Here is a 17,074-nt window from a genome sequence, read left to right on the forward strand (position 1 = left end):
CTGGGGGTGGGCCTTGTGGGGGGCTCCCTTTCCCAGAGCAGAGGAATTCTCCAGGGGCAGATCTTCCTAGAGATGGGGTGTGGCTGGGGTGAGGGAGCACTTCTCAGGGGTGGGCCTAGTGTGCCCAGATACTCCTTCCTGCTGGGTCCCACACAAGCTCCTTGTCGCTCCCGCCCCCAGATACAATGAGGATGAGAAGAAGTGGGAGGGCGTGCTGCGGGAGATTGCCTATGCCACAGGCGCTACCTTCCTACCTGTGCGGCTCAACGTGCTGCGCCTGACCAAGATGTGACCAGCCCAGAGGGTCTGAACTAAGCATCCCTCCCAAACCTGTGGCCCGCACAGGCTGCGCCTTCCTGGGGCTCCAGGGAGGAGGCTGGGAGAGGCCAGAGTCCACCTGGATCTGTCGTGGTGCCCGCATGGCTGCTTCAGCCAGGGAAGGTAATAGCTGCCTCGTCCTAGCCTTAGGGGCAGGGACGAAGACCTTTAGGCCTCTCCGGTGTCTCCATATCCCCCTGTTCTTGGTCCATGAGCCGGAACCACAGGGAGATGTCCCAGGCTGCATCCTGGCCCAGCCCCCGCCTGGCTGTGTGTACTGGTAAACTTCCCACAGGACTTACTCCTTGCCTGTCAGATGGAAAGTGTCCCCATCAAGTGTACCCTGAAGCATAGATAAGTCTCCTTCCATAAGAAGAATAAAGTGCCTTCTAAGCAAGCAGCTCAGGGTCTGGAATCGGGAGCCCCAAGAGTCAGTGACTAGCTAGTTTGAAGAGTCAGGGCTTCAGTGTTCAGCTGTCGGGTCACCCAGGAGGTTAGTGTTTTCTGCCCTAATGTAGGTGTCCCCTCCACACTCTGTGCGCCAAGAGCTTGACCCTCTCCCCGAGGCCCGGAACCCCCAGCTCCTCATCCAGCACGGACGAGGAGCCAGGAGACTGCTGGGGGAGAGGGCAGGGAGCAGCCGCACTGTGGTAGAAAAATCTTTTATTCTCTCGGTCGGGCCCCATGTGGTCTGGCCTGGGCCGGGGCCCAGGAAGAGCTGAGCAGAGCCCGTCCCTCCTCCCCCTCCCACCTACTCCGGCTTTTCTTTGTCCTGCTCCTGTTCCTCCTCCAGCGCCAGGGTTCGCTCTCGCTCCTTCACCAGCTGGACGCCACAGTAGGTGACAAACAGGATGGCCAGGGTGGTCTGGGGGAACCCTACAGAGAGGAGGTCATCGATGCCTGGGAGCGACACTCACCTTGGCCACTGTTCTCTTCCCCATGCCTTTCCCCATCTGACTGGCCCCTCCTGCTGAGTCACTGGGGAATGGGGTGGGGTGGAGGCATTTCAGAAGGTCACAGTCCTCAAAGTGAACTCCTGGCACGTTCTGTATCCTCCCCTCCTCCCCTTCTGTCCCTCACCTGTGAGTAGCAGGCGCCGGGCAACCAGCTCTGTGAACTCAAGGCTGTTCAGGCTTACAAGGTTGTACATGATGATAGCCCAGAAGTTCATGGCCCCAAAGATGGCTCGGACCCTGCGAGACATCTGCTCCGACAGCGAGGCCTGCCCGGGTCAGGAAAGCATGGGCAGTGCGGCAGAGGTCCAGGGCAAAGAGGACATGGGTGGTCAGAGGTCCTGGGGGTGTGCCTGTCTCTGAGAGTCCCAGGTCAGCGCTCCCTCAGGGCTAAAGATGGGAAACTGGAGAGAGGGCAGGGCCCGACCAACACGGGGAAGCCTGGATGCCCCACACCCCACAGAAGGCAGCGGGGACCAGGTACCCACAGGGTAAGCCATTGTCCTGGCAACCAGGAGGACGGTGGTGAGAAAGTTCGGGACTGGGGGCTCAGTGCGGCTGGAAGCCTCCACAGAGCAGCAGCGCCACCCCCTCCAGTGACCCAGCCACCTCTGGCCCCAGACCTTCCGTGCTCACCTCAATTCGTGCCAGGGGCCCCCACTCTGCCAGCTTCTGTACCCAGAGCTCAAAGTTGAGGCCAAAGCAGTTAAGGATTGACCACAGGTAGACAATATCACAAGGCCCGAGCCACAGAGTGGTGATGGCAAACGTGGCCACTGTGGCCACCAGCTCTGGGATCACCGCAGAGTGCTCCCCACCGATATGGTCATACACATACCTGTGGGAAAGGCGGGAGAAGAGAGGGGGCCGTGTGGGAGAAAGCGGGCAGGGGGTGGGCCAAGGACACGTGGCAGGGACAGCCTTCCTCAGTGCTGTCGCTTGGCACATTCGACATTCCTGACCTCTGGGGGCTGTTCTTCTTTCCAACTTCAAAATGTGGAGGGCTCAGCCTAGAACTCTGTACCTTCTCTAGCTAGGTTCAGTCAGTCCCCAGATGATCTCATGCAGACCCAAGGCTGAAAGCTGTCTCTCTGCTGGCGAGCCCCCCATCTGTGTCTTTAGCCCAGTCTCCTCCCGACTCCTATAGCCACTTGTCTCCAGACATCTCACCTGAATGACTGATTCCCCCATCTCTGCCCAAAGCCGCTTCATCCCCACGTCAGTTAATGGCACCGCCATCCGCTCAGTTGTAGGCCGGAAGCCTTAGCGCCATCTGGGACTCTCGTTTTCCTTCTCCACCCACATCCGAGCCGGCAAATCCAATGGGCTCCACGCAGTCCTGGCCACTCCACCGCCTTCCACGGCCACCACCACCACCCTAGTCCAGGCAACCTTCTCTTCTCACACCGATTACTGCAAGTCTCCTAAATTGGCTCCCTGCTTCTGCCCTCGCCCCTGCCATCTGTTCTCCACGCCGCAGCTAGAGGCATCCTTTACGAGTGTCACTTCCACGACCAAACCCTCCCCCAGTCGCTTCGCATTACAGTGCGAATAAACACAACTTCCTGCTGTGGCTGGAAGACCCCACGTTGTCTGGTGTCTGTCTGCCTCCCTGACCTCGCCGCCCGCCCGCCCGCTCGCTCGCTCGCATTCACCCTGTTCTGGCCTTACTGGCCTCTGTCTGTCGCACACGCAGAGCTGGTTTCTGCCTCGAGGCCTTTGTGCTTGTTCCCTCTGCCTCCAATTTCCTTCCCCAGAGTCCCTTATTGATCAAGTCTCAGCTCAAATGTCATCCCACAGGCCTGTGCAGATCTCCACTGAAAAAGCTCCTATCCCGTGGGCAGCTTCCATCCAATTACACCGTTTTCTTATTTTTTTTTTTTCCATAATGCTTACCGCTCTCTGAAATTATTTATGTGTTCGTTTACCTGTTTATGGTCTGTTTCTCCCCACTAGACTGTAAGCTCCATGAGTTCAGGGTCTTTGCCATGTTCACGGCTGTATCCCCAGTGCCTAGAACAGTGCCTGGCACATAGTAGGTGCTTAATAAATATTTGTTAAATAAATTCAGGCGAAGACCCTTGACCTCCTCATTTCCAATGGTCTCTTCTCCACTCTGCCTCAGCCGCCCTCTCCCGTGGCTACACCCCAACTTTGTCACCACTTGAAATTTCACTCATTCCTAGTTACCATTCTCCCCCCAGCCCCTCCTGACCTGGCCCCCCAGCTTCAGTTCTCCAGTTTCGACACCTGCCCTTCCTCATCTTGTGACCCCTCCTCTTTACTATCTTCACCACCCTCCTTAGCAGTGAGTCACCGTTATGAATAACCCCAAACCCCTTATTCCCCACCCCTTCCTTCTCACGCATCTGGGAGAGCCCAGTCTCTCACTTTCTGCTCACCTGCACCTCAGAAGCTAAGTGCTGCTGGGGAAAATCTCACACTTTCACATATTAGAGTCAATGAATCCACTATCTCTGACCCCACCTGGGCTCTCGATGCTCAAGTTTCTCTCCCAGGGTCTGTAGTGACCACTCCACCCTTATCTCCCCTTGCCAAGTATAAGTGGGTGTGGGGGGACCTGGGCAGGAGTGGGGAGGACACACAGATACTATCTCCTTCCATGACCCCAACCCTGCCTCTCTCAGCTGATGACCTTGCCTCCTACTTCATGGAGAAAAGCGAAGCCCTCAGGTGGAACCCCTCACCGTTCCGCGTTAACCTGCCAGCCACCCTTCCGCCTCACACTGGCTTCTCTTCCTCCTCCCTGTCCTGAAGTCATCTCCTCCCTCTTCAGGGACCTCACTCCATCCATCACCCCTCTCTCCAGCATCACCAGCTTCTTCTTCTCTCTGGAATAACTGCTCCCAGCGCCCAAGCATGTGCCACTACTTCCTGTCTGTGGAACGCCCCGCTCCTTCCTCGAGCCAGTCCTCTGTCTTCCCCCTCAGCGCCAGGCTCCTTCCAGGAGCTGTCCCCACAGGGATTCAGTCCCCTGTAATCCCTCAGTTTCCTCTCGCTGCTCACCTGCCTCTGCCTCTCCGGCGAAAGGCTGAACACCCTCCATGCCGCCAACGCGAACGCCGTCTCTAGCTTCCTTGACCCCAGCAGCGTCTGACCCAGGGGCCCCCACCGTGCCTGGACGGTCTCCTCTTCGTTCCAGGGTGTCACAGGGCCTTGACTTTCTCCCTGCTCCTGCGGCCACTCCCCTCGGTCCTTCCTGCTGGCTCTTACTTCTCCCCGGAAGCAGAGTTCTCCCAGGCCCAATCTCCCTTCCCTTCTTACTCTACGTTCTCTCCTTTCCGAAGGCTTAAAGGGCCCCCCGCCCCGCACCCATGATGCGCAGAGCCCCACCAGTCCTCCAGACTTCTCTGGACCCCTGACCCAACCACCTCCCCGAACCTCCACAGTGATGTCTCCCAGATTCCAAGCAGACATTTCTCACATGAAACTCCTTTCTGGACACCGCCCCTCCACCCTTCCCCAGGCTGTCCATAGGAATCTGGAAGTCATCACCCTCTCCTTCCTGAGACCCCAATTCGTGGCCAAGTCTTGTCGGGCTACCTGCTGTGTGTCTCTACTCCAACCATTTCTCTCACTTCTAAGGCTCCACTCAAGTTCAAACTTCTGTGTCTTTCACCTAGACCTCCACAACGACCTCCTCACTGCCCTCCTTGCTTCCTCTGGCCCAGCGGCCATCTTTTTAAAACGTGGACCGATCTCTGCACTGCCCCGCTCAGACCCCTGGCAAGATGGCTGTGAGCATCTCCCCACCGCACCCCAACTCACTTGCAAAGCCAGTCGTTGATGCCGCGATCAAAGTGCCTGTGGGAGGCGGGCAGAGGTGCGAATCAGACGGGAACGGGGCTCCCGGGGCCATGCGCCGAGAGGCCGAAGGGAGGTGGGGACCCCAGGGGCGTGTCCCCCCCGACGCTCGCCCCGCCCCACTCACGTGTCTGCGAACACGTAGAGAGCCGTGATGCACTTGGGAGGCTGGGGTGGGTCCAGGTGGTCGAGGCGCGCCACGGTGTTGACGACGCCGAAGAGGACCGCTGCCTTCACCCAGTCGTACACCAGGTTTGAGTAGGCCAGGCCCGCTGGGGACAGCACATCGTCACTGCCCGGGGGGCGTATTGCTCTGGCCTCCCCTCCCCCGGCACGCAAATCCTGGCGAGGCACTGAGCCCAGCCCTCCCCTTCCGACACAATCTCCCCAAGTCCGGGAGCAGGTCCTTGCAGCGGGACCACCCCCACGGAGATCCCACCGCCCACTTCCTGGGCCCCGGTTGCTCTAGGGAGATGCCATGGGGTCATGGAAATCAGCCATCGCCCCAGTGAAATGAGGAGGACTCCGTCTGATACAAAGCTAACAAGTCCCACCATTTCAAAAACTAAACCCTCCTCCCTACCCCCCAGCCTCTCCACCCCGGGATAGGTGCTGTACCCTCTCGGGGTGTCAGCTCCGCCAGCCTTGAGGCCTTAAGGAAACAGAGGGTTTGTCTTTCTGGGGTGGCGGCCCAGCCCCCATCTCTGTTTTAGACCCCGCACACCCACCGAGGGCGCTGTCTGGGAGGCGGCTGGCAAACTTGAGGTCACTGGGGATGGTGAGGATGTAGAAGAAGTGGAAGAAGATGTCCACCGCCATGATGGCCACCACGCTGAGGCCCGCCTGGGCCCGAATGTGCCACAGCTCACCCTCACGCCTCACCGGCTCCACCTGGCTCACCTGGGGATGCCAAACGTCTGAGGAGGCAAGCCCTGCCAGAGGGGCTCTGTCTGAATGGGGAGTCGCCGACGGCCTGGGGGTGTGAGGGCGGGGGAAATCTTGGCTCCATCCTGACAGCCCTGCCTGAGGCTGGAAACACAGGCCACTCCGGAGGGTTCACAGCCTGCCAGGGAGACCCAGGCCTCACTTGGGAATCCCATTTAAGCAGGAGGAGAGTCCTGTCTGAGGGAGGAGACACATCTCCATCCCGCGATCCCTGTCACCAACGGCCTGGGGGTGTGAGGGCGGGGGAAATCTTGGCTCCATCCTGACAGCCCTGCCTGAGGCTGGAAACACAGGCCACTCCGGAGGGTTCACAGCCTGCCAGGGAGACCCAGGCCTCACTTGGGAATCCCATTTAAGCAGGAGGAGAGTCCTGTCTGAGGGAGGAGACACATCTCCATCCCGCGATCCCTGTCTGAGTGGGGAAATGTGGCCCAGTCCGGGGGTCTGAGGAAGGGGAGTCGTGGCTTCGTCCTGGAGTCGAGCCTGAGGATGGGGACACAGCCCGCCCTGGGAAGTCCCTGTCCAAAGAGGGAGAGCCAGCCCTGCTCTGGGAGCCCCCGGGGCGTCCCCTCACCTGGCTGTGGAAGCGATCAAAGGTCATGATGGGCCCGAAGAAGAAGAAAGGCAGGTAGAAGTTGTACTTGAGCAGGTCGGCTAGGGAGTAGCGGCGATCCGGGTGGGCACAGCTCTCCAGCGCAAAGCTGGTGCAACGCAGCACCGTGAAACCGCTGCCCCCGTGAAACAGCACCTCTTGAAGATCAAAAGTGCCTGTTACAAACCCGTTCTGGATGGGAGAGAGCAGGCCGCCAGCTCACCAGGCGCCCCTGGTCTCCGGGAAGCCCACCCAGCTTCCCACAGGGGCCCTGCCCGGTTCTGCCCCTTCTTCTCTCCCAGAGCCAGTCAACATGGGCCGTTCAGGGCTGACTCAGGGTAAGTGCCGGGACAGAGCCGAGACCAAGCCGCACGCATCCCTGCTGACCACCGTGTAGGTGAGGGATGCTCCATGGTCAAAGGCGTGGAGACAGCTGGGTTTTGGATGGGGTGAGAGGTTTGGGGTCCTACCCCTGCACCCTCCACCCTTGCCCCTCCCCAGTTCTCACCTGCCAGGAGATTAGGGGGTCCAGCTTGAAGGAGGCGAGGCTGGCCATGCCTAGGCCAAGACAGAGCCAAGGCTGACCCGAGAGTGAAGCCACATAGAGGCCGACACAGTGGCTGAGTAGCAGCAGCAGGTACCGAGGGCCCATCGTGCCCAGCACAGCCAAGGCCCCGTAGGCGGCGTACATCCAGGAGCGGAGCTGTGGACAGCGAGAAGGCTTCGTTTACCTGTCCACACACACGGAGGTGGGGCCCCAGCACGGAGTCCCCACAACCCCTGTCGCTGAGACGGAGCTGGTGGGGGGAGGCTGGGGTGGCTCAGGTCGTGCTTACCTGGGGGGCAACCATCGTGCAGAGTTTAGCAAACAGCACATGTCCGGAGAGGGCGAAGATGATGACATCGCGGAAGGAGGTGAACCACATCACCCACTCGAAGTCGGCCACGTCCTGGGGCAGGCCCCGGCAGGTTAAGGTGGGGCGGGGGGCAGGATGTGCTGCCACCTAGTGGGTCGGAGTCCCCGCACCATCCCAGCCCCCACATCCTTCTTGTGCACTAGAGGAGAGCCATGCTGGAGGGGAGTACCTGGGAAGTACCGGCTAGGGGATGGGAAGTACCAGCGTGAGGGCTGCCCCGCCCCTCGGAGCTCCCCCTCCACCGCCTAACACCCACCATGGGTGTGCTGTTCCCGGGAGGGGTGGTGCTGGAGGCCCCTGCTAAGGCACGGCTCAATTTATTAAATGAGCAGGGTCTGGGATGGGGGGACTTGATGTGGCCCCAAGAGGACATAGGAGGGGCCAGCGGAGAAACTGGAGGTGCTGAATCTCAAGCCAGAGGCCCCATTGTGAGGCCTCTGTTACGTGGGAACATCTGGAATGGGGGGAGTCAGGAAAGGTTCGGGATCAGAGAGATGTGCCAGGGGTCAGGGACGCCACTCAGGGACCCTGGGAGGACCTACCATCTTCCGACCAATGTATTCCCAGCCGGGTCTCATGGACTCCCGGAAGGCCTTCCTGTGGGCCCCATCTGAGAACAGAGTGTGGCCTCAGGGAGAGGAGACCCCTCACCCGCTCCCCCATGCCGGCCCCTGCGTGGGGGGGATGCACCCGGGGGGAGGGGGCCGGGTCTGGGTTCCTCTCTGCCTCTGCTTCTCTCTGGGCCTCACCGTGTGTCTGGGGCCATTTCTCCCCAAGCATCTGGGTTTCTCCCTCTCTGTGTGGCTTTGCGTCTGGTCTCTGTCAGTGCCTGTGCGTCTGTGTCTCCCTGTGACCGTACCTGGCTCAGCCTAGCCCCCAGGGCTGAAGGAATACCCTGGGTCTGGAGCCTCTGAGTTTCTGGCCCTGCTGGTATGAACTGGGAGGCCCCCAGGAGAAGGGCCCCACCCCACTGCCCAGAGCCCAACTGTTACCTTGCGAAGCTTCGAGGAGGCCCCGGCCAGCATAGGCCAGGGCCCCACTCAGCACCAAGGAGTACAGGCCCAGCTCTGCCGCAGGCAACGCCGTCTTGATGCCCATAGCCTGGATGGGGCTGGGGGAGACAGGCTCGGTGAGGGCGCCGCTGCCTAGCCCCACCTCGTGGTCCCCCACTGAGGTCCTGAGGGCCCCATTCTTGAGACTGCCCCTCCTGCCCCTCGGGGCTCTCATGCTATCGTTCCCCGCTCCCCCCATCCCCAACTCCTCCCAGGCCCTCTGACATCTGGCCCCCCGTCCTAGCTCTAGCTCCTGCCTTTCCCAGTGAAGCGTAATCTCCACTCTCGCCTTCATTCACGCCTCCTACCTTGCAGGTGGACAGGTCCCCACCCTCTGCTCAAACTGCTCCTGCCAAGGCCTCCGGGGCCTTTCAAGTGGAGAAACCCCACCTGCGTCACCTTGATTATGTTTCTGGCTCCCGGGGGTCCCCATCCCCCTCAGTAAGCCTCCCTCAGCTCCCGACAAAAGCCCACCACCCTCCCTGTCCCTTCTCGAATTCCCACACCCTCCTGGGACACCTTTCCTTTCTGTGACCTCTCCAGGTTTGGCCCACAACGCCAAGCCTCCATCTCTCTCGTTCAGCCTCCAGCTTCTCACTGACCCCCATTGCCCCAACCAGCCCCTGAGCCCCAGCCTGCCATGTCCCTGGTCCCTGCCTGTGTCGGAGGCCTCACCGACACAGGCCACTCTCTCAGTGCTCGGTGTATTCAGGCCCTGGGTGCTGGCTGGAGGCTGTGCTATTTGAAGAAGTGCCCTGGGGTAGCTGGAGTGAGGTCAGGTGGTCACCAGGCTGGTGCTGGCCGCTGTCCAAGGTGCTGACCAGTATTCTGCTCAGAGTGAGCCTAGCCACTCCCTCCTATCAGGCCTAGTTTGTCCCAGGAGTTAAACTGGTCCATTCTTGGAGCCTCAGTTAGCACCTATTCCCTTCCTATATGGCTCCGACCTGGCCCAGGACCTTCCCAAGGACGCTGTGGGTAACAGACTCAGGGCCCAAATTAAAGGAATACGTCCCGGTAGCCTCTCGGTCTGGGCTGAGCCAAGAGGTAGCTGGCATGCTTCTCCCTCCCTCCGCAGACCCTCTCCCAGCTCTCCCTCACCAACTATGAAAACAGCTCTCCTGGGTCCCCACAGTCAGCATTCTCCCTGTTACACAGATGGAGGGGGCACGGACCAGAGGACCAGAGAGGGGCAGGGTCAAGGTCACACGGAGGACCCGGGACAGGGTCGAGTGTTCTCAGTAAGCTCCTCCAGAGTCACAGATAAGAGAAGACAGTCCACTGCCCCTGCCCACACTGGGGGTCTGCTGGGCCTCACTTCTGCACTGCCGGCCTGAGGGCTGAGGTGCTTCCTCATCAGCCAGGTGGGGGTGGGGAGGCCCCAAGGATCAGGTTAATGGAGCAGGAGCTTGAAATCGGAGCACGGTGAAGAGCCCGCGAAATAGCTTTGTCAGCTGCCTCCCACTCGCCACTTTCCAATTTTAGCTCCCCATGGCCGGTGTGGGATGTCCCCAGTGAGGCCTCTGTGAGCAGGGCCAGGGCTGGTCTCTAGCCCGGGACATCTCCCAACAGACCCCCGGACCTGGACCAGCTTATGGACACAGGGGTCCCCCTATCCTCTGGTCCGGCCTACCTCAGGGACCCTTGGGGTCAAAGCCCATTTGGGGGCCTGAGGTCTGGGATGAGGGGCCTGGGGTGGGCTCCGAAGTTCTAAAGGACCCAGAGTACCTGCATCCCCGCCTGGCACTGACCTTGAGGAGGCTGAGAGGGACCCTGGCACACTGCCCACCTCGAGGCTCCGGGGTCCTGTGTCCGACTGCGTGTCCGTCCGACCAGTTGGGCTCTGGGGCCACGGTGGGGTGTGTCCAGCCCTGGGGTCCCCACCCTCTCGAGGCTATGAGCGGTGAGTGGTGACAGCAGGAGAAGGGGGAGGAGGAGGGCAGGGAGGAGGTGGCCTTCCTGGAGCGAAGCTGAGCGGAGTGGAGTGGAGCAGAGCCGAGTGCTGCAGAGCCGCTGGCCACAGGGAGCCGCAGGGAGGATATTGGAGGGGGGTGGGGAGGGGGAAGGGGTGGCCAGTGGCTGAGACAGGGACACCTGGGCCTCACTTCAACCCGCCTCCTCTGGTCCATAGAGGCTGTGCCTCCCTCTCACTGCTAGTCGGAACTCCTTTCCTCCTCCAGGAAGCCTTCCGGGTGGCCCCCACCCCATGGACACACACACGCACGCACACACACATGCATGCACTTTCATGCTCATCTCCATGAACTCCATCCTGCACCTTTACATGTGAACTCCCAAAGGCCACCCCAGGACAGACCATCTAGCTCCTCACCCGGTCCATTTTGTCATGCCAAGAGTCCCGGCTGGCCAGTCACCAGTGCCTGGGAGAGGACTGACTTGTCTAGTAGGATTGGAACTGGCACAAGACATGTGGCTGAGGGGGCCCCTGTACTCCAGCCCCACGGGGACTCGCCCAAGTGGAGGGGTGCGAGCAGGGTTACTTGGCCAGGCTTGAGTGGGTGCTTAGAGTGGCAGCCTCTCGATGGCAGGGTGGAGGCAGACAGTAATGCCCTGAACCAACTGGGACTCCTCTGGGAAAGGGCTTGGGGTGGGGACCGTGGCCTTCACAGCCAAGGCCTCAGCCCAGCCTGCCTGACGGGGGCAGATATCCTGAAGGCTACCCCCGAGAGGACAGGAACCTCTCATAGTTCGCCCCGCTTTGGGATGACAGCCTCAGAGTCAGTGGAGGACTCGTCATACATGTGTTTAGGGGGCCAAGGCCTGGAGTCTGGGGTCAGATGGAGCTCTGTGACTGTCATCAGTCACAGGACAGGTCCTGGAGGCCCTGCTGATTGCAACCACAGCCCTGGGCTCGGGTATGACTAGGGGAAGAGGCGGCTGCTTCTCCACCCCCAACAGGGGCACTTCCAGGGCCTGAGTGAGGCCTGGGAAGTGGGGAGAGACTCCCACTGTCCCACAGTGCCTTTAGGCCACGAGCTTTTCCCCAAACATCAGATACACTGGCCCAGAGGAAGGAGCAAGGAGACCCCGGCACACACTCGAAGAGAACGTCTCGGGGAAGCAGACAGGGTGGTTTGGCTCCATGGTCAAGAGCACAGATCAAGCCAGTTCGCTTGAACCTGAGCTGCACCTCACTGGTGTGACCACTTCTCTGAGCCTCACTCAGATCCTCACGTATAAATGGGCAGGCTGCTGGCTCTGACCATATTGGATTCTCCGGGTGTTCAACAACTCACTACGTGCATGACAAGGGCTTGGCTCACTGAATCGGTCATAAAGGGAGGCTGTTGGAGACAGAAGCCCTCCCACTCCCGAGACCCAGAGAGGCAGGACTCACACACAGCAGGAGATGGTCACCGGGTTGGCCCCTCGCAGTGGGGTCTGTAGGGAGCAGGGCACGTGGGGCGGCATGGGAGGCCCCTCGGACTTGGAGCTGGAGGGCCAAGGTCAGCCCCACCCTGTGTGAGGGGTGCTGGGAGGAGTGCCTGGCGTGGCCAGCCCACAGAACTAGCAGCAGGAAGCTGACTGGGTTAAGACCAGCACAAGGACCTGGGGGCACTTTGCAGATGTCACAAGAGCCACTAGGAAAGGCGTGGAGGGCAGAGTTCCTTTTCATCTCTTAGTGTTCTGTTGTTATTGTTCAAGGTAAAATTGTGGGGAAAGTGTCCTGCATGTGTGTATAACTGTTTTGTGTTGGTCGTGTGTGGGATCTGTGCTTATGTTTTGCATTGTATGTTGTCTACAGCACGTGTTGCGTGTGATGTGTGTATGGTGTGTGTGTGTGCGTAAGGCTCAGGGACTGCAGGGGAGACAGCATGTGTGCAGAGCGGGTGGGCAGGCAGGGACTCCCTTGTGGGTGGTGGAGGTGGACCGGCTGTGGGAGGAGATGGGGAGGAGAGGCTGGTTCTAGACACTGGATGTGGGGGCTCGGAGGAGGGGCTCGGGTCAGCCTGAGCCAGACTGCAGCCTTGTCCAGCTCAGCTGTAGTGCCCCAGAGGCCCCACGGGGACAGTGGCCAAGCCACACCCACGGCTCAACTGGGTCTCACCTGTCAGTGCGGGAACCTGAGCGCCCAGGACTGCGGCCCCCACCTGGGGTGCAGCCAGGGAGAGTTCACACGTGAGGCCTCTCTGATTGCCCTTGCCCCTCCCCCTACCACCTGTGGCTCTGGGCACATGTTCCCAATTGTGAAAAGCATGTCCAGCCCTCTTGCTGCCTGGGGGCTGGGAAGGTCATCTCAGGACCCCAGGCACAGATGGTGCTGCTCAGGAGGGACCCCGGGCATTCACTCGAACGGACCAGGCTGTCCCACTCCCCACTTGGCCCACCTGGGCTAGCTCCTGCAGGGACCCTGCCCTTGGTCCCTTTGACAACCCCTCTTTCCTTTAAAAATCCTGTTCCCAGGCTCACCTGGGCCTTCCCCTTCCACCCTCCCCCACTCAAACCTTAGGGAGATGTGGACAGCCCCCTCCCCACCCAGATCTGGGCAATGAGCCTGGGAGCTGAAGCAGGGGAGGTGGGAGGCTCTGAGGTGCCACACTACCCCGACCCTGTACCCTCCCACCTGACGCGGCCCTCTGTTTCCCAGGCCTCTCTGACTGGACCAGGAGCTCCGTGAGAGCTGCAGCAAGTCAGGTTCACCGGGGGTCCCTCACAGGCCCCGAGAGGCTGGCGTGCAGGTGGCACTCGCTGATCCCGATGGCAGGCCAGCTGGGTGGATGGGGGCCTGGGACTCACCCGGCACCCCTGTGCCTGGGGCAGAGGAGCTGTTCGATAAGTACTTGTTGAACTAATAGAGGTAGTACTAAGGCTAACATTTATTGAGCGCTTTCTGTGTGCCAGCTGCTACTCTAGCCCTTGGCACTTTTTAATTCAGTGACTCCTGAAGAGGGAGTCTGATGGGGGATGGAGCAGACCTGGTCTAAGTAAGCTGGGGCGCTGATGGCAGGTACCAGCAGACGTGACAGGGACCCCTGGCCCACAGCTCCACAGCAAAGCTCGCGAGGTTGCCCGTAGACTCCGTAAACTGTTAACAGCTGTCTTTATACCCACCTCTGGCCTAAGCAAGGACTGAATGCCCAGACCGATCTCTGCAAGATGCCGGCTAATCAGTTTACCCAAAAACGTACAAACTAGATTTACTATGCCTGACTGAACTTTGCCCTCCTCTCTTTTACGTAAATTCTGTTTTTATCTCTGTGGACTGAAATCAGTCTATCGATACTCGTCCCTTGTACAGAAGTAAACAGCAAGCTAATAATCAGTTACATGTCTCTGAGTTATTCTTTGACACCTATGGCAGCCCTGGAGGAAGGGTTCTATTATTGTCCCCGTTTTACAGATGAGGGCATGGAGGCTCAGGGACGTTTAGGAACTTGCCTGAGGTCACACAGTTGGTGAATGGGGAAAGAAATCTGTCCCACTCACCCCCATCTGTTCGGACCCTGGGACAGGGTGCCCCTTGCTCTCTCAGATGCAGCCCTGAGACAGGAAGGACAGCATCTGAGGTGACCCCTGAGGAAGGATGGCTGGTCCTATGCTTGTTTCTCTCCCTCAGGGACTCCACTGCACCCCTGCGCACTCAGATCAATCCCAGGGGTCCCCAGAGCCAGCCGGTGAAGGCGGGTGACAACTATCGTCCTGGTGTTGGGACTGCGTTGGGCCCACTCCTATCACACAGGCCCCGCCCCACACTGACCTTCGCCCTCGCTCTCTGCCTGGCCGGGAATCAGAGAAAAGCTCTTCCTTCTCACCGGCCTTGAGACCCATCAGAATCAGCGGCTTCTTGCTGACAGCCTTCCTTGGTCTGCCAGGCAGGGTGAGGGCCTCCCTGACTGGGGGTTCGGCATGGAGTCCCTCCACGGCCCTGTCCCGAGGAAGGGCCTGAGCAGACAGGGTCCCAGGAGCCCCAGCTGGCTTCCCCTGGGGAGGGGTGTTTTCCCAGTATGTGCACCCCTGTTTGTGAGTCACTGCACAAGTGACACGGGGACTGTTATTCATGCGTGGGAATGCGCGTCTACAGCCACGTGCCTGCTGTGCGCGCGTGGGCCTCTGTGGGGGGCCTGAGTGTGGGGTTGGCACTGTCTGTGGGTATGCGTGCGTGTACACGTGCCGTCGGTGCTCCCGGGTCTGGTGTCTGTGTACGCCTGCATCTGCATGTGCACCTGCGTGTGCACAGGCGTGGTCAGGGTGTCTGGGTCAGGCCTGGGGGCTCTCTGGCTGCAGATCTCCCGGCTCACCCCTGCACTGCAGCGAGGGTGGTGCACCACCTTCGCCTAGACTCACTGGCTCAAAAATCCTCCTGCCTGAAGCTCCAGCCCAGTCCCACCTCTGCCCCCTGCCACCAGCGGCCACCGGCTGCAGCCTCTGGAAGCACGTGGAGGCAGCTCTTGGAGCAGCTGGCTGGGAGCGGAGCTGCCCAGCAGCGGGGCGGGCACGTCTGCCCTGGCTCATCTGCCAACTAGAGGACCCGGCTTTTGGGGTCAGGCTGGCCAGGGTTAAATATTACCTCAGCTTCCTTCTGTGAGCCTCAGTTTCCTCATCTGTAAAATAGGGTGACAACCCCCTGGGTTACTAGAGGACTAGATAGGGTGAGGTCTCTACAGTAGATGCTCACTCACTGGGAGCTGCAGTGATTATAAAAAGAATCATTATTATTACAAGTCCGAGGGTCTGCATCTAAGGAAGAGCGCTGAGGCGTGGGCCGACAGGTGGCTGAGAGTGTGGTGCCCCAAGTCTGCAGAGGGTGCGGATGGCCTTGGACGGAGCCATGAGGCCGAGAGAGGTATAGGGACGGGGTGGGGCTGGGTGGCCTGGAGGGTGCTCCCAGCCCCGAGCACGAGGGCTCTCCTGTGTATACGGAGCCACGTGGGCACGCAGGGGCCCCTTGGGCCCTAGGACAAGGGCGATAAGCACCTGCCCAGCGGACGGCATCTGTCCACAGCGGCTTGTTGTCCCAGAGCTCTTGCTGGCCCTTCCCTGTCACAGCCACATCTGCCCGGGGCTCCTCCCTTTCCCTCCTGGCCTGATATGTTGGCTCTGTCACCCTCGGGGGGCCTCTTCCAGGAGAAGGGGCCGAGCTGGCCGCTCCCGCTTGGCTTCCGGGAGCAGGTGGCATCCTTCGACAGAGGCTTGTCCTTTTAGGGCCTGAGGTTGCCCTGTGTGGCCAGGGTGACACGGGGACACCGTCCTAGTGCTTGTCCGCCTTCTGCTGCCGCAGGGCCTGCAGGAAGACCCCTTTCACCTGGCCCAGGGTCTCGTGGTACATACGGAAGTCCTCCTCCTTTCCCCGCAGAGCGCTGGCCAGGGCAGCCTTCAGCATTTCATTCTCCTCCACCTGGATGGCCAGCCTGGACCGCATGGAGAGAGGGCTCAGTGCAGCCCGAGCTGGTGCATGTGTGTACGCCTGTACCAAGGACCCTGTGTGTGTGTGTGTGGGGTGGGGGGAGCGCTGACAGCACGGCTGCTCTTCAGGCTCAGGGTTCTCTCTGGCCTGTCCCCTCCTCCCACAGACCTTTGGGAGAATACCATGTGGGATTCCTCTCCGGGCCGGCCCACAGCCCTGCAGCTGGCACCTGTTTGCTCCCCAAATGTTGGCCGCCTCAAGGATGGCACAAGGAGTGGCTCCCCTCCTTCCTGCCCCATCACTGCATTTGACCTTAAAAGATTTAACTGAATGAGAAAAGTGGATTCCGCAACCCATGCTTAATAAAACTTCTCTTGGGACTTAGGGGTCATCAGTCATGGCTAAGTTTCTCTGCCCACTGGTGGCCAGAGGCTGAATTGTAGGCCTACAACCCACGACGGAGAAAGATCAGCCTTCTGGGCAAACAGAAGTCAAGGGGCGCGGTGGGGGTGGACATCATCCTTTTGCCCATCAAAGCACCTCTACCCAGACAACGCCACCCTCAGGAAGACGGGGCCGGGAGCACCTGGTGGTCAGCTCCTCCATCTGGGACTCCATGGGCACGCTGGAGAGCTGGGCGACAGACGGGTCCTTCCTCTCGCTCTCATTCGGTTTGTGCCTGGTGTTAGAGGCGGGCAGACCTGTGGGGCAGCAGTGGCCACTTTCTGTGACGAAGCCATGGCCCTGTGTTTTCACTCTCCTTCTCCTCCCCCCAGCTGCCCACTTCCTGCTTTTCCACTCGTTGAAATACTATACCTCCTTCAAGGTGCAGGACAAAGGCTGCCACCCTCCAGAAGCCCTCCACGATGTCTGCTCTGCGTTCCCCGGGACCCTGGCTTTGGCCTCTGCCGTAGCACTGACTTTGGACCAGGGTAGTTCCTCTTGTTACTCCCTCCATCTTTGTACCTCATGAGTTTCTGGAAGGTAGCTGGGCCTGAGGTCTGGCCTTAGGTTGAGCCTGAGTCTAGGCTGTCACTTTATCTGATGCCCTCCCTCCAGGCCCTCCCTCCAGTCCCTCTCTCAGACATACCTACAGAGGGTCCAGGGTG

At 60.1% G+C, this 17,074-nt stretch overlaps 3 protein-coding genes across 3 annotated transcripts in view; 1 reads left to right on the forward strand and 2 right to left on the reverse strand.

Annotated features, from left to right (window-relative positions):
• KLHL40 (kelch like family member 40) overlaps positions 1-3,287 on the forward strand; it is an 8,675-nt gene extending 5,388 nt beyond the window's left edge. Inside the window, exon 6 of the mRNA XM_006914825.2 lies at positions 181-3,287. Coding sequence (XP_006914887.1) covers positions 181-292 — 112 coding nt within the window. The 3' untranslated portion in view covers positions 293-3,287. The remainder of the gene's footprint in view (positions 1-180) is intronic.
• Positions 1,057-8,648, reverse strand: HHATL (hedgehog acyltransferase like). The gene is made up of 11 exons (XM_006914826.3): positions 8,543-8,648; positions 8,093-8,160; positions 7,470-7,583; positions 7,142-7,336; positions 6,616-6,825; positions 5,825-5,996; positions 5,224-5,368; positions 5,061-5,096; positions 1,908-2,109; positions 1,399-1,540; positions 1,057-1,194 (listed from the first exon to the last, which is right to left on the reverse strand). Exons 1-11 carry the CDS (start codon positions 8,646-8,648, stop codon positions 1,070-1,072), a joined length of 1,515 nt encoding a protein of 504 aa, XP_006914888.1. The 3' UTR covers positions 1,057-1,069.
• A 7,161-nt stretch (positions 8,649-15,809) lies between these two features.
• Positions 15,810-17,074, reverse strand: part of CCDC13 (coiled-coil domain containing 13) — a 43,658-nt gene continuing 42,393 nt past the window's right edge. Inside the window, exons 15-16 of the mRNA XM_006914827.3 lie at positions 16,552-16,666; positions 15,810-15,969 (exon numbers count right to left, since the gene is read on the reverse strand). Of these exons, the coding sequence (XP_006914889.1) occupies positions 15,810-15,969; positions 16,552-16,666 (275 nt within the window). The remainder of the gene's footprint in view (positions 15,970-16,551; positions 16,667-17,074) is intronic.

Source organism: Pteropus alecto, unplaced genomic scaffold, assembly GCF_000325575.1.
Source record: "Pteropus alecto unplaced genomic scaffold, ASM32557v1 scaffold156, whole genome shotgun sequence".
In the NCBI taxonomy this organism is placed as follows: Eukaryota; Metazoa; Chordata; class Mammalia; order Chiroptera; family Pteropodidae; genus Pteropus; species Pteropus alecto.

Excerpts from the sequence above, each read along its gene's own strand:
- HHATL (XM_006914826.3), bottom strand. The coding sequence starts at position 8,648 with ATGGGCATCAAGACGGCGTTGCCTGCGGCAGAGCTGGGCCTGTACTCC. Across the intron at positions 7,337-7,469 it reads GCACGATGGTTGCCCCCCAG|CTCCGCTCCTGGATGTACGC; the intron begins GTAAGCACGACC and ends CGCTGTCCACAG. Across the intron at positions 5,097-5,223 it reads CTCTACGTGTTCGCAGACAC|GCACTTTGATCGCGGCATCA; the intron begins GTGAGTGGGGCG and ends CGCCTCCCACAG.